This window comes from Triticum urartu, chromosome 3 (genome assembly GCF_003073215.2).
Source record: "Triticum urartu cultivar G1812 chromosome 3, Tu2.1, whole genome shotgun sequence".
NCBI classification, from domain to species: Eukaryota; Viridiplantae; Streptophyta; class Magnoliopsida; order Poales; family Poaceae; genus Triticum; species Triticum urartu.
Window position 1 is genome coordinate 73,250,797 of NC_053024.1, and position 16,428 is coordinate 73,267,224.

At 50.3% G+C, this 16,428-nt stretch overlaps 1 protein-coding gene and 1 pseudogene across 1 annotated transcript; both read right to left on the minus strand.

Moving 5' to 3' along the window:
• Window positions 1-4,671: 4,671 nt before the first annotated feature.
• Window positions 4,672-5,604, minus strand: LOC125546676 (annotated as a pseudogene).
• Window positions 5,605-10,310: 4,706 nt separating this feature from the next.
• Window positions 10,311-13,419, minus strand: LOC125542945 (acyl transferase 9). The gene is made up of 2 exons (XM_048706174.1): window positions 12,907-13,419; window positions 10,311-11,420 (listed from the first exon to the last, which is right to left on the minus strand). The coding sequence occupies exons 1-2, from the start codon at window positions 13,336-13,338 to the stop codon at window positions 10,593-10,595; spliced, it is 1,260 nt and encodes a 419-aa protein (XP_048562131.1). The 5' UTR covers window positions 13,339-13,419; the 3' UTR covers window positions 10,311-10,592.
• Between the last annotated feature and the right edge of the window lie 3,009 nt (window positions 13,420-16,428).

The following is a 16,428-nucleotide window of genomic DNA, read 5'->3' on the forward strand; positions in this document are numbered from 1 at the left end:
AGCTTGCCGTAGCATTGCTCTTCATTGTGTTGGGGTCGGGGATGATGACGCCCATGTTGTTGAGGATTGTCAAACTCGTGTTGCTCTTGGCGAGGAGGGTTGTCGACCACATGTTTCTCTTGTTGTGGATGATTTCCATTTTCTTCATGCTCTTGGTGAACTTGATGTTGTTGGCGAGCTTGTGGAGGAACTTGTCGAGCTTGACGTTGCACGCGAGCTTGATATCGTCGTTCGTGAGCTTCTTCACGAACTGCTTCTTCATGTTCACGAGCTTGCCGACCTTGGTTGGCTACGGCTCGCCTTGATTCTCAGAGGGCTTGTTACACCTCAAATGCTTGAGCATATCGCAATTGTTACTCGTGACGTTGTGCCTCGGCATCTTGTGCTTCTTGGTGAAGGCGTGCTCGCTCTTCCTCTCCGTGTTGGCGTAGTTGTTGTCGTTCTCGTGCTTGTGCAAAGGTAGCTTGGTTTTGACGGTGTTGGTGCTCTTGAGAGTCGGTGTCACGTAGAGGATTGAGGCTTGCTTGACGATCGTTGCACGTGGCACGGCGAAGAGTGTTCGATGTCGGTGTACTTGAGCCGGAGAGGGTGAAGTCGGAGTGTCGACTTGAGCGGGTCTGTCTTGATGAGGACGAAGTGGAAGAAGAGCGGTTGAGCAACAAAGCACGAATCTCGTCCATTCTTGCATTGTTCTCTTGCTTGTGATTGTCGAGCTTGTGGTCGAAGTAGTCTCTTGTACGTTGCTCGGAGAGTCGCAAGTCAGTGGCGAGGTTGTCGATGCGTTCACTCATTGCTTGTTTCTCTTGATGCAAAGCACGTTGTGCACCAAAGAGGTGGCTCTTTATGACGTAGGAGTTCATGTCATCGTCTTGCCCGATGAAAAGTGGGTTGGTAGAAGTACTTGGCCTATCCATCATTCTAAGAGAAATATGTGAGTGGTAGAAAGAGAAGAACGTATACCAAATGTACCTTGACCGAAGTTGAAGGTGGATCAAGGATCACTCCAATGTGGAACAAGGAAATAGCACAATTGGTACCAATTCTTGTCGGTCTCTCACACCTACACAAGTAAAAGCTTATGGTGGAGCTTGGTTAGGATGGTGGCACAAAATTTGATGCAATTGTTAGTGAGATTCAATAATGTTGGAAAAGATTCGCAAGTTTGCAATGCAACAAGTAGACCAAGAAATATAAGGTACACGGAAACACACGCGCAAAGAGATAAATGGGGTCGTGCAACCAAGGATGAGCCAAAATGTGAGATCCACAAAAATGCTCGTGTTGCACAACACTAGAGAGACGCTAGCACGATTGCACAATAGGTAGATACGAAAGACTTGTGCACAAACTACTAAGCAAAAATGCAACGACTTCTATCCCAAGTATGCTCTATGTATGGTATTTCGATGATATGATCCAAGATGATCTAGTATGACAATCTTAATGTTGTATGATGCTATGGTTCTTTCTTAAAAGCTCTTTGCTTATCTTTCCCTTGTGCTTAAAAGCTTGTTTGGCTCTTCGTGTTTGAGCTCTTTTCTCATGCAATACTTCACGGACCAAGATAGCAATTGTGCATGCAATGACAACCTTGTGACACAAAAGATGATACCAAGATATGCACCCATGAGATGTATGTATGCTATGGGAAGTATGATCACTAATGTGCACAAGTCACGTTCCCGGCAATACTCAAAGGCTAGTCTCGATGGGTAAGCGACGCAAAAGAGTAAGGCTATGATGGCTATCAATGTAATGGCAAGAATGATGTATCCAATATCAAGATGAGGTTACCGCTTCTTGCTTACGATATGGTGTCAAAATGGTTTATTGGTTGTTGTCGATGACGCGTTCATGGCGAAGATGAGCGGCGGTGATGTTGATGTCGAACCGTACCTAAATAGCCGAAACACAAATAGGACACGTAACCGCAACTCAAATTCTCAAGGCAAAAAGTGAAAAAATTGTCGTAGTTGGTAGTGGTAAGCGATGGTTGTGTATGTGGTATATGGCGGTGCTATGCGGAAGTGGTGGTGGTATGCGGAAGTGTATGTGGGTACCGGAACAATATTTGGCGAAATATGGACGGAAAATAGGGCGGTGGATGGAGATGTTGCTGCCAGGGGCCGGATGTCCGGGCTTGATGGCTGGATGTCCAGGCTATCGGGCCGGATGTCCGGGCTCTAGATCCGGACGAACTCCGCGTGGAAGGTGGCAAATCCGGGCAAAATTTGAAGGAATTTGTGAACGGAAATTGGGGAAAAGTGGATTGAAAGCTAGATCTACCTGCAACACATGAAATCCACGGATCAAATCCAACACATCACACCAACAAATCACAAAAAAATTGGGGCTATTTTTGTGGGGAATTTTTGAATTAGGGACAAAATCAACAAAACCAAGGCTAGAAGCACAACAGGGAGACTCCGAAATCGTGATCAACATGTCTCTATATACCAAGATGATGTAGGGTGGGAACCCTAGGGGCCGATCTTTCACGAAAGGAGCGGATCCCGCGATGAACACGAAGAACACGAGGGTAAACACGAGGGGAAACACAAGGGGAAACACGAGAGAGTCACTAAACCAAAAAGAAATGGTTTGAAGTAATAAAATGGCCGGACGTAATGTCTCACCAGTGAAATCTTCAGAAGACAGAGCTTATCTGTATTCTGCCCTTGTAATTCAGAGGTATGACTGTTGTACAGAGCCAAATATAGTACTGACGATCAACTGATTTGAAGTATTCGGAGGAGGAACCCGCCTTGCAACGTTGAAGACAATCTGCGCGCCGGATACATCGTCATTGAAGACTGGTTCAGGGGCTACTGAGGGAGTCTAGGATTATGGGCTCCTCGGGCATCCGGGCTAAGTGATATGGGTCGGACTAATGGGCCATGGAGATACAAGACGAAAGACTTTCCCCGTGTTCGGATGGAACTCTCCTTAGCGTGGAAGGCAAGCTTAGCGTGCGGATATGAAGATTTCTTTCTCTGTAAATCGACTCTGTACAAACCCTTGTCCCCTCCGGTGTCTATATAAACTAGAGGGTTTAGTCCATAGAGGCAATCACAATCATAATCATATAGGCTAGACATCTAGGGTTTAGCCATTACGATCTCGTGATAGATCAACTATTGTAACCCCTATACTCATCAAAGTCAATCAAGTAGGAAGTAGGGTATTACCTCCATCAAGAGGGCCCAAACCTGGGTAAACATCGTGTCCCCTGTCTCCTGTTACCATCGATCCTTAGACGCACAGTTCGGGACCCCCTACCCGAGATCTGCCGGTTTTGCCATCGACAGTCGGTACCATTTATTGTATTCGGGAAAATTGTTGTATTGAATTATTAGTTTTATTCAGTGATTTGAATTGTTATTGTCATTTGGATTCATAATATTGACATTTTATGTTTTTTAAATTCATAATTTTGTGTAATATATGAGATATGTGTCAAATTCAGAAGAAGAAAAAACACGCGTTTTGCGGGCTCGCACGGGTTACGGCCGAACAAACCCCGCATATCGGAACCATAAAAAGGAATATTTACACTTCTAATGCATCATAAATTTCAATAGATAAAAAATGGAAAACAAATTCACTAGACGAGCTGCAGGAGCAATACACAGGGGAGAATGGCAGATGATACCATCACTTAGATGCTTCCGTGATAAATTCAGAATGAATAGTGTCGATAAAGAAAAAAACAAGAAAAGTGTGAAAAGCTACACTATTCACAACAGGTTTGTCTTTTTTGCTTCTCAATGTGTATATCAAATTTGGATCTGGATTTTTTAGGGTTTGTAGACACATGTGTTGCAAACATTCATATATTTTTTGGAATGATTTAAATTTGATTTTTTCGAATTTGGTATCACGTGATATTCTCCCCATTCCCCAATACACATGCCTGATGCATCGGTGCACGCATCCTAAATTTCAATAGATGAAAAAATGAAAAAGAATTTTCTAGACAAGCTGCGGGAGCGGTACAGGGATAGTGGTCCGCTTGCTTAATTAAATCCAAAGTCCCCAGACAAGCTGCGGGAGCAGTACACCACAGGGATATACGTCCGCTTGCTTAAATCTAGTGAGATTTCAGAGAGCTGCACTCACACGGTGCACCATGTGAGGCTTGCAAATTCTGGTTGCCCCGTTCATCTACGGTAACAGGCTAGCGCCACCAAGCCCGGCGATGATGAGGCCGGTTAAAGCCCTATATAAAGCGATCAAAGTTCTTCTCGTCTGGCCATGTGGGACTAAACGAAACCCAGCCTCGACGCGTGCGCGCGGTGACCCATAGAACCGACACATCTTAATCGGGCTTCTTGTGCTGTGGGCTTTAGTGTTTCCCTATGGCCCACAGAGACGAAGCCCACCATACATGACTCAAAATATATTTTTTCTAAAAGCGCCATGCCTCTGGTCCCTCTTGAGTTTTGCAACCATACAAGCCATCATCAATCAAGTAACCAAATGCAGGTATGTATCATTTTTATTGTCTCGTATCAAATGACTAAAAAATCAAATTGGCTGTCTACATTCTAAGAATGGTAACGTACTGCTCAAGATGGATGTAGAAACAAAGTAAGTAAATACAACGAAAACGGGTACAAATACAACAACATCGGCAACAATATATCAACCAAACAGCCGCATCAGCAGAGCTCCACGATGCTTCCATCCCCACCCCCTGCATGCATGCATGCATGCCAAGGTTCTCTCGGTCGTCTAGCAAAGCAAAGCGAAGGAGCTCGCTCATGGCAGGTCCTCCTTCATGCCGCGGGCGAACTCCTCCGAGTGCTCCTTGGTGACGCAGCTGGCGAGCATCCGGGTGCCGTCCTGCGGCAGCGGCGCTTTGAGGATGACGACGCAGGCGATGAAGTCCTTGTTCACGAGCGGGCCGGCGAACATGGGCGGGCCAAAGCCGTAGTCCACGTCGGAGAACCCCAGCTTGCTCCAGTCGGAGACGTAGATGGACTCATAGTCGAAGCTCATCTGGAAGGGATCCTGCCGCGTCTCCTCCTTGGCGAACTGGATGAACTCCACCGCCATCCGCTGCTTCGCCTCCCGGATCATGTCGATCACCTCCATCACCGACGACTCCAGCACCTTCTTGCTGCTCCCGGACATCTTCACGGGGAAGATGGAGTTGTCGTAGTACCCGGCGTCCAGCTTCAGCAGGTGGCGCACGCTGGCGAAGAAGCAGAGCTTCACCGTGGCCTCCGGCTCCAGGTTCAGCGCCCGGGTGCGGCACTGCCACAGCTTGGCCGTCAGCACGTCGAAGCCGGAGCAGAACTTGCCGATGTGCGCCTTGTACTACGTCTTGAGCCCGTCGATGTAGCCTGTGGGGAAGTCAAGCACGATGTAGTCCAGCGCCAGCACGGGGAGCTCCGGGAGCGGGCCAGGCTTGATGCTCGGGTTGGGGAACTTCTCCCTGTCCCACACCGGCTTCACCGCCGGCTCCGGGAGCCCCCGCGCCATGTCGCCCACTGCCTTGATGAACTGCGCCGCGCCCATGCCGTCCGCCGACGCGTGGTTGAACCGCAGGCCCATCACGAACCCGCCGCAAGTGAATTTCGTGATGTGAAACCATGTAATAAGTTAGTTTGATTAGTAGGAGTACTAACTAATATCCTGTAGATGCTCCCGTAATTCCTGTAGGCTGTCCTCATCAAGGAATATGAATTGGCAATCATGATGGAATTCGGCACTTTCTGCCGAGCCATGCATCTCAAGGTACGGGTGATAGGGATGCACGAACAAAACACCAAGAGAGAATGAGCGAAAAATGCGCTGCAATCTAATCATCATCATAAAGTACTCCACTGACTTCTCAAAACGGGAGCGGCTACAGATCAATCAACTGACTCAAGAAAGGGATCAGTCGATTTGTAGAAGGTAAGGAAACATAACTATTCAGAACAAATTGACTGACACAAAGTTGTGGTCAGTCGAAAAAGGCCAGCAGTCAAACGGGCTGAAAAAAGAGTTCTGACTTTATATTTCTGCCTTCAGTCATCAGCCCAAAACTAAAATGGGCATGAACCCGCTAAGAGACAGACCCACTACACAGAATCCACCTAACGCGCAGAGCCACTAGGTCTTCTTCCTCCTCTTTCATCCCCGACACCGCAAACACTCAGCTGCCGCCATGGACGCTGAAACAAACATGAGATGTGCTGATCTCTTCTGACCTCTCTATAGATCTTGTGATAAATTTCTTCCTTGCAAAGTCCTTCTCCTCCAAACGCCCTTAGATCCACAACAGCAGAACAATCCCAAAAAAATGGATGAGTCGTCATATCATTTTAGAATGAGAGATCTGTCTGGAAGAAAATCAAAACTGAGAAGATATAAACCTGGAGAAGAACTTGCTTCATGAATTTGCAAGGTAATAGATGATCCCCCACCACCTCTTTCTTTAATCAGTCTTCATGTTAGCTTCTGGTTGATTCTGGACATCTGCATTTAGCATCTTGCATATTCAGACGTAACCTTGTTGTTGTTTGCTAGAAAGAGGAGAATTGAAACAAATAAATTGGTAGCATGATTAACTATCACAAACTAAATGTGTTTCCAACCTTCAGGAGGAGTTGCATATTCAGAAAACTAAAATTGCTCAAGTAAGCAAGAAGCATATTTAGAGAAGAAATGCTTGCAGATCTTGACAAGCATAAGGAACTCTGAACAAAGAAAATTGCCTGCATGACTACGTAAGGGACTGCAACATACAATTTAAATGCATTACAACTATAAGCCAGAAAAGCCAGACATATACATACCTTTGAGTACTTATGATCCGGCCAGGGGCTTTGGCCTGGGGTGCCACTCATCGGCATCCGATGCGGAGTCATCCGTAAGGGACGTCCTCCCTTTCTTGGACGCCTCCGCCTCTAGATCGACGGAGGCTGCCCTTTTCTTCTTCTCCCCCTTAGGGGGGAGTTGCTCTCTTCCTCCTCCTCTTCCTCTTCGTCAGGGGAGGAGAGGGTTCCGATGTCCTCGGACACTACGTCCGAAGCACTCTTACGGCGGAAGCCGCTCTTGGCCTCCTTGCCCTTCCCCTTGGCTTTCTTTTCCGGCGCCGGGACCAGCACCCTCGTCAATAGAGGAATAGCTGGGTCTTCGGGCAGCGGAGTCGGACAGTGAATCCGGTCCGCTTTCTTCTTCCAGCCCTACAAAAATAAATGAAGGGTTTAGTGTGCTCCTTGGATTCGCAAAGTAAGGTTATCAAAGAACTTACGGGGGTCGCGGCGTGGATGCTGTCGTAGCCGAGGTCTTCGGTTGCCTCCGGACATGACTTCTTGGTCTTGAAGAGCAACTTCCACATGTCTTCATGCTTCGTGCCGAAGAACCGCTGCAGGGTCCGGGGACCGACCGGGTTGAACTTCCACATGGGCTCTTGACACGCCTGACAGGGAAGAATTCGACGGAAGAGCATCACCTGGATCACGCTGGCGAGGCTGGTATTTTTATCTACCATGCTCTTGATGCGCTTCTGCAGCACCGTTACCTCGTCAGACGACGCTCAGTCCAGGCCCTTGTTGAGCCAGGATGCCAGCCGCATTGGGGTCCGGACTTGAACTCCGCAGGAGCAGCCCATGTGGAGTCACGGGGCTCTGTGACATAGAACCACCCCTGCTGCCATCCCTTCACGGTCTCCACGAAGGTGCCCTGGGGCCAAGTGACGTTGGGAAGTTTGCTCACCATAGCGCCACCGCAATCCGCCCTGCTGGCTATCCACCACTTTTGGCTTCACATTGAAGACCTTGAGTCATAGGCCGAAGTGGGGGGAAATGCGAAGGAATGCCTCGCATACGACGATAAACGCCGAAATGTTGAGGAAAGAATTTGGGGCTAGATCATAGAAATCTAGCCCGTAGTAAAACATGAGGCCGCGGACGAAAGGATGAAGGGGAAACCCCAGTCCGCGAAGACAATGAGGGATAAACACTACCCTCTCGCCGAGCTTTAGAGTGGGGATGATCTGCTTTTTGGCTGGAAGCCGGTGGGCGATCTCCTTGGCCAGGTACCCCGCTTCCCGGAGTTCCTTGATGTTTTTCTCCGTGACGGAGGAAGCCATCCACTTGCCCTGCGCTCCGGATCCGGACATGGCTGGAGTACTTTCTGGGAACGAAGAGGATTGAAGCTTGGGCGCTGGAGCTTGAGGGCGGATGGGCTAAGGAAGGGGAAGGCGTGGGGTAAAAAGGGGGAATCTTATCTCCTTATAAAGGCAGTGAATATCATGTGTCCCCCATGAGTCTTAAAGCTCGCCTATTTCCAAGGGGTCGTGCGAAACGGCACGGTTAGTTTTCCCAAACCCGTATTGATGAAAATCCCGTAATAAGGGGGCACGATCTCTGCTTTGACAAGACGTGACGTCGGTGGTTGCGTCTCGAAACGCGAAACGGGAGGCCAAAAAATGGTTTGAAGTAACAAAATGGCCGGACATAATGTTTCACCAGTGAAATCTTCAGAAGACAGAGCTTATCTGTATTCTGCCCTTGTAATTCAGAGGTATGACTGTTGTACAGAGCCAAATATAGTACTGACGATCAACTGATTTGAAGTGTTCGGAGGAGGAACCCGCCTTGCAACGTCGAAGACAATCTGCGCGCCGGCCACATCGTCATTGAAGACTGGTTCAGGGGCTACTGAGGGAGTCTAGGATTATGGGATCCTCGGGCGTCCGGGCTAAGTGATATGGGCCGGACTAATGGGCCGTGGAGATACAAGACGAAAGAATTTCCCCGTGTTCGGATGGAACTCTCCTTAGCGTGGAAGGCAAGCTTAGCGTGCGGATATGAAGATTTCTTTCTCTGTAAATCGACTCTGTACAAACCCTATTCCCCTCCGGTGTCTATATAAACTAGAGGGTTTAGTCCATAGAGGCAATCACAATCATAATCATATAGGCTAGACATGTAGGGTTTAGCCATTACGATCTCGTGATAGATCAACTATTGTAACCCCTATACTCATCAAAGTCAATCAAGTAGGAAGTAGGGTATTACCTCCATCAAGAGGGCCCGAACCTGGGTAAACATCGTGTCCCCTGTCTCCTATTACCATCGATCCTTAGACGCACAGTTCGGGACCCCCTACCCGAGATCTGCCGGTTTTGCCACCGACAGTCGGTACCATTTGTTGTATTCGGGACAATTTTTGTATTGAATTATTAGTTTTATTCAATGATTTGAATTGTTATTGTCATTTGGATTCATAATATTCACATTTTATGTTTTTTAAATTCATAATTTTGTGTAATATATGAGATATGTGTCAAATTCAGAAGAAGAAAAAACACGCGTTTTGCGGGCTCGCACGGGTTACGGCCGAACAAACCCCGCATATCGGAACCATAAAAAAGAATATTTACACTTCTAATGCATCATAAATTTCAATAGATATAAAATGAAAAAAAATCACTAGACGAGCTGCAGGAGCAATACACAGGGGAGAATGGCAGATGATACCATCACTTAGATGCTTCCGTGATAAATTCAGCATGAATAGTGTCGATAAAGAAAAAAACATGAAAAGTGTGAAAAGCTACACTATTCACAACAGGTTTGTCTTTTTTGCTTCTCAATGTGTATATCAAATTTGGATCTGGATTTTTTAGGGTTTGTAGACACATGTGTTGCAAACATTCATATATTTTTTGGAATTTTTGGAATGATTTAAATTTGATTTTTTTCGAATTTGGTATCACGTGATATTCTCCCCATTCCCCAATACACATGCCTGATGCATCGGTGCACGCATCCTAAATTTCAATAGATGAAAAAATGAAAAAGAATTTTCTAGACAAGCTGCGGGAGCGGTACACGGATAGTGGTCCGCTTGCTTAATTAAATCCAGAGTCCCCAGACAAGCTGCGGGAGCAGTACACCACAGGGATATACGTCCGCTTGCTTAAATCTAGTGAGATTTCAGAGAGCTGCGCTCACACGGTGCACCATGTGAGGCTTGCAAATTCTGGTTGCCCCGTTCATCTACGGTTACAGGCTAGCGCCACCAAGCCCGGCGATGATGAGGCCGGTTGAAGCCCTATTTAAAGCGATCAAAGTTCTTCTCGTCTGGCCATGTGGGACTAAACGAAACCCAGCCTTGACGCGTGCCCGCGGTGACCCATAGAACCGACACATCTTAATCGGGCTTCTTGTGCTGTGGGCTTTAGTGTTTCCCTATGGCCCGCAGAGACGAAGCCCACCATACACGACTCAAAATATATTTTTTTCTAAAAGCGCCATGCCTCTGGTCCCTCTTGAGTTTTGCAACCATACAAGCCATCATCAATCAAGTAACCAAATGCAGGTATGTATCATTTTTATTGTCTCGTATCAAATGATTAAAAAATCGAATTGGCTGTCTACATTCTAAGAATGGTAACGTACTGCTCAAGATGGATGTAGAAACAAAGTAAGTAAATACAACGAAAACAGGTACAAATACAACAACATCAGCAACAATATATCAACCAAACAGCCGCATCAGCAGAGCTCCACGATGCTTCCATCCCCACCCCCCTGCATGCATGCATGCATGCCAAGGTTCTCTTAGCAAAGCAAAGCGAAGGAGCTCGCTCATGGCAGGTCCTCCTTCATGCCGCGGGCGAACTCCTCCGAGTGCTCCTTGGTGACGCAGCTGGCGAGCATCCGGGTGCCGTCCAGCGGCAGCGGCGCCTTGAGGATGACGACGGAGGCGATGAAGTCGTTGTTCACGAGCGGGCCGGCGAACATGGGCGGGCCGAAGCCGTAGTCCACGTCGGAGAACCCCAGCTTGCTCCAGTCGGAGACGTAGATGGACTCGTAGTCGAAGCTCATCTGGAAGGGATCCTGCCGCGTCTCCTCCTTGGCAAACTGGAAGAACTCCACCGCCATCCGCTGCTTTGCCTCCCGGATCATGTCGATCACCTCCATCACCGACGACTCCAGCACCTTCTTGCTGCTCCCGGACATCTTCACGGGGAAGATGGAGTTGCCGTAGTACCCGGCGTCCAGCTTCAGCAGGTGGCGCACGCTGGCGAAGAAGCAGAGCTTCACCGTGGCGTCCGGCTCCAGGTTCAGCGCCCGGGTGCGGCACTGCCACAGCTTCGCCGTCAGCACGTCGAAGCCGGAGCAGAACTTGCCGCTGTGCGCCTTGTACTGCGTCTTGAGCCCGTCGATGTAGCCCGTGGGGAAGTCGAGCACGATGTAGTCCAGCGCCAGCACGGGGAGCTCCGGGAGCGGACCAGGCTTGATGCTCGGGTTGGGGAACTTCTCCCTGTCCCACACCGGCTTCACCGACGGCTCCGGGAGCCCCCGCGCCATGTCGCCCACCGCCTTGATGAACTGCGCCGCGCCCATGCCGTCCGCGGACGCGTGGTTGAACCGCAGGCCCATCACGAACCCGCCGCAGGTGAACTTCGTGATCTGGAACCATGTAAATAATAAGTTTGAATGTCAGCTCTGGATTTGTTGTAGTGCCAAACCAACATCCTGTAGATGCTCCCATAATTCCAGTAGGCTGTCCTCGTCGAAAAATATGAGTTGGCAATCATGACGGAATTCGGCACTTTCTGCCGAGCCATGCATATCAAGGTACGGGCGACAGGGATGCACGAACAAAACACCAAGAGAGATTGAGCGAAAATTGCTGCAATCTGATCATCGTGCTCGACGAAGATCGGTCCTCTCCAACAACCTCACTGACCATATTCGAGAAAAACAACCTCACTGACCTGCACCAGTCGGTGGGCAACAAAAGCAGAGGAGTGGATGGGCTCTCGGACGAAAAACCCTTGGCTTCGAAGCAACACACACATTCAGACAGACACCACCTGTCTGGCAAGGACAACACCTACACCTACAGGCACATCGGCATATTCTGGCAGTACATCTCTGTCTGTGACCGCATAATAATTAAGCTGCGAGGCTGAAACTAATCCTGATTAAGACAACTGCTTGGGGGGGGGGGGGGGGGGTGCTCGCCAACAAGTCCGATTCAGTACGCCTAGAGAGGTCAAACAAAATTCGGCAGCTCCGGCCTCGTCCCATGGCGGTCACTTTCAGCCCCGGAATGATCGGAATGATGGACGGAATCCTCCCCTACGTACGCGAGTGCGGTTCTACCTAATCACTGCCCACCACCGTAGCACGCCGCGTAATCGCCTGAGGTCGAAGCAAAGTCGTGCTTGGTGGCACGTACCGTCGCAGGCAGCGGCGGCATTACGCACACGCAACCCGCAACAGAACAAAAGTGCAGTGACGCAGTGGCGCCGCGAGGGAGGCACCCCGTGGCCGCGCTCGGCCGCCTCGCCTGAAACGCCGGGATTTCGCGATCTCGCCTCGCCGACCGCCGCCGGCGTCCGGCATTCTTATCGGAGTACTCAACCTAGTCGATGGCGTCACAGCAACGGCTCAGCTAACCCTGTCCTAAGGACGAAAGTGGCAAGCCTGCCGTTGCCAATCACGGCAGTATGCCTCACACTTCACAGGCACACACCACGAGCTCTCGGCTTCACCACTCCGGGTAACTCCGGCCACGTCAACTCCGGGTAGCCGTTAATTGCTCCGTGCGAGGTCGTAATCACCTTTACGAAGACCGATGATGGGTGACGCCGGTGGGGGCCGCGTGACAGCCTCCCCGACCGACACCGTCAACCAATCGTCTCCACTCGCCACTACCTACCCACGACGCGTCGAAGGGGAAAATGGGAGAAGCTTCCCACGACGACGCCATCCATCCACCCATCAGCTTTTGACTTATCGCCTCTGCTCCCCAGATCTACCCCCGCGCGCGCGGATCTAGCTCTCTCTCCTCACGCGACCGGATCAACGATGCTACGGCGAGCGATTTAGCTTAAGAATCACGGCGGCCGGCCAGCCGCCGGCGTGGTCGGTGGGAGCATGTGCATACCTGCATCATCATGATGGTGTTGTGGGGCTCGACGCCCCAGAGGTCGGCGGCGGGGTAGGGGACGAGGTCCTCCTTGGGGAGCAGCAGGGGGCGCTCCAGGAACCGCACGTCCTCCAGGCTGCACTCGGCCACGGCCTCCGCGAAGTAGACGCCGTCGGCGGTGCAGCGGATGGCGGGGCACCCCTTCTCCGGCTGCTCCACGATGCGGCCCGCCAGCGGGTAGAAGAAGGCGAGCGCCTTGCCCAGCGCCTCGCGGATCACGGCGGGGGCCGCGTCGGCGCCGGACCGGAAGATGTGCATCGACTCCACCAGGCCCCGGTGGGTCGGGTACCGGTCCACCCACGCCAGCGGCAGCGTGTGGTCGGGCGTCTCCGACGCCGGCTTCACCGCGCCCTCCGAGATCCGCGTCACCTTGAAGCTCGACGACGCCATGGCCGCTCCCGCTCGGCTCTGCTCTGCTATGCTCTGGGCTTCTGTGAGGCGTGTGTGTGGAGTCTTTGGGACGAGGCTCTGGAGCTTGAGCTGGTTCCTTAAATGGAGTTTGGTTTGGTGCTCGCTCGGCAGTGGGTCGAGGGTGTGTGGGGCCCGGCGAGGGAGGTGGGTGTGGGGTCGTGGAAGAGCGTTGGACACTTGGACTATTTGCGGTGTACCGTGGGCGCCTTCAACGGCCGAGATCGGCTGTCCGGGCGGGGTGTTTGACGTACAGGTTTCGATAGCCGTTCAAACGCACGTGCATGGCGGCCGTTCATACTTCTATAAGATCACTTTTTACAACATTATGATAGTATCAAAAATTATCTTATATTTTGGGGCGGAGGAATAGCATTTTGTTTAGCAATTTTTTCTTAAACTGTTAGATCGATAAGTTGGTTTAAACGGGCTTAAATGGCGCGCCGTTTACCTCCTACGTGGATGTCTATCTAGATCGGGGTGGTCTCTTGTTGATATGCTTATTACGATTGCTAATCTTCATCTCATGCGGCGATCTACTTGTTCCTTTACAAGTCTTTGCAGGTAGTTCGATGGTCCGATTTCTTGATGTTGTCCCGCATTCGTGTGAATTACAATGGTGCGGCAACGATATATTCAGTCACAGCTTCGATGATAATTTGGAGGCATATAGTTGTACTCACGATCTGTCCCTAATTAGTGTTGTTTCCACGTCGATGAGTTCACTTGCCCTATATTTGGTTATGTCCAATGTTGTGTTGATCTAATATTTTTTATCAAAAAAATATGTCTAGATTTAATTTCTAAAAATAAAAGGGTCTGGAGCGACCCGGTCACTCCCGCGTGATGAAGAAAGCACACAACATGTCTCTAGCAGCTCCCTGATCTCCTCGCCTAATTTTATTCTCCCCAATTTCAAGTCACACTTGCCTATCTTTTGGGAAAGTGACGATCCCCTTGGTCCTCCCTCGAATCACGCATGGAAACCAACCAGTGCTTTGAAACATCTTCGTCTCGCCGCCATGATGTCTGAGTAGATCCCTCTCTTGACACCCACATGTTCATTTGGCAGACTCGACTCACTGTTGTCAGGATCCGACCATCACGGGCTTACCAACATCGAATCCAATGGTCCTGGGAGCTCATCGTAGCAAGAATCTAGAAATATGTGTGACTGTATGACGTTGCCCCTTTCACCGCTAAGCAAGAGAAATGAATGGGAAAAGTGTGTGTCATGGAAGAAGAAGAAGAAGAAGAAGAAGGTCCAAGGAGTTGCACTGCTATGACTACCGCTGAGGCGACAACGACCGTGGTTGTCACTGATAGTTATCTCTTGTCAACCCTCCCTGAGGGAGTCCTGGATTAGGGGGTGTCCGGATGGCCGGACTATACCTTCAGCCGGACTCCTGGACTATGAAGATACAAGATTGAAGACTTCGTCCCGTGTCCGGAAGGGACTTTCCTTGGCGTGGAAGGCAAGCTTGGCGATACGGATATGCAGATCTCCTACCATTCTAACCGACTTTGTGTAACCCTAACCCTCTCCGGTGTCTATATAAACCGGAGGGTTTTTAGTCCATAGGACAATATACACAACAACAATCATACCATAGGCTAGCTTCTAGGGTTTAGCCTCTTCGATCTCGTGGTAGATCTACTCTTGTACTACTCATATCATCAATATCAATCAAGCATGACGTAGGGTTTTACCTCCATCGAGAGGGCCCGAACCTGGGTAAAACTTCGTGTCCCTTGCCTCCTGTTACCATCCGGCCTAGACGCACAGTTCGGGATCCCCTACCCGAGATCCGCCGGTTTTGACACCGACATTGGTGCTTTCATTGAGAGTTCCTCTGTGTCATCGTCGTCAGGCTTGATGGCTCCTACGATCATCAATGGCGATGCAGTCCAGGGTGAGACCTTCCTCCTCGGACAGATCTTCGTCTTCGGCGGCTTCACATTGTGGGACAATTCACTTGGCCATCTGGAGCAGATCGAAAGCTATGCCCCTGGCCGTCAGGTCAGATTTGGAAGCTTAAACTACACGGCTGACATCCGCGGGGACTTGATCTTCGACGGATTCGAGCCACTGCCGAGCGCGCCGCACTGTCACGATGAGCATGATCTAGCTCTGCCGCTGAACAGTGCCCTGGAGGCCGCACCCGAATCGGCTTCAACCCTTAATTCGGAGCCAACTGCGCTGATCGAGGATGGGTGGTTGGGCGCCGCCTTGGGGGCTGCGATCCCAACGGCGATCGAGCCGAACACCAGCCCCGCACTCTGCGAGACTCGTGACTCCAAGGAGCCGGACTCCTCTCCGGACTCCGAACCCTCCGCGCCCCTGCCGATCGAATCCGATTGGGCGCCGATCATGGAGTTTACTGCCGCGGACATCTTTCAGCACTCGCCTTTCGGCGATATTCTGAAGACACTGAAGTCTCTCTCTTTATCAGGAGAGCCCTGGCCGGACTACGGTCAGCAATGTTGGGATTCAGACGATGAAGAAATTCAAAGCCCACCCACCACCCACTTTGTAGCCACTGCCGACGACTTAACCGACATGCTCGAATTCGACTTCGAAGACATCGACGGTATGGACGCCGATGAAGGAGACGATGAAGAACCAGCGCCTATCAGGCCCTGGAAAAGCCACCTCGTCATATGACATATACATGGTGGACACCCCAAAAGAAGGAGATGGCGATGGAACAGCGGAGGATGACCCCTCCAAGAAACAGCCTAAGCGCCGGCGTCAGCGGCGCCGCTCAAAATCCCGCCAAAACAAATACGGTGATTCCAGCACGGGAGATAATAATACTCCGGAAAGCGCCAAAGAAAACCCCCTCCAGCAAGATTTAGCACAGGAGGATGGAGAAACCAGCCCTCATGAGAGAGCGGCAGACAGAGAGGTCGAGGACGATAATTATATGCCTCCCTCCGAAGACGAGGCGAGCCTCGACGACGACGAATTCGTCGTGCCAGAGGATCCCGTCGAGCAAGAGCATTTTCAACGCAGGCTTATGGCCACGGCAAGAAGCCTCAAGAAAAAACAGCAACAGCTTAGAGCTGATC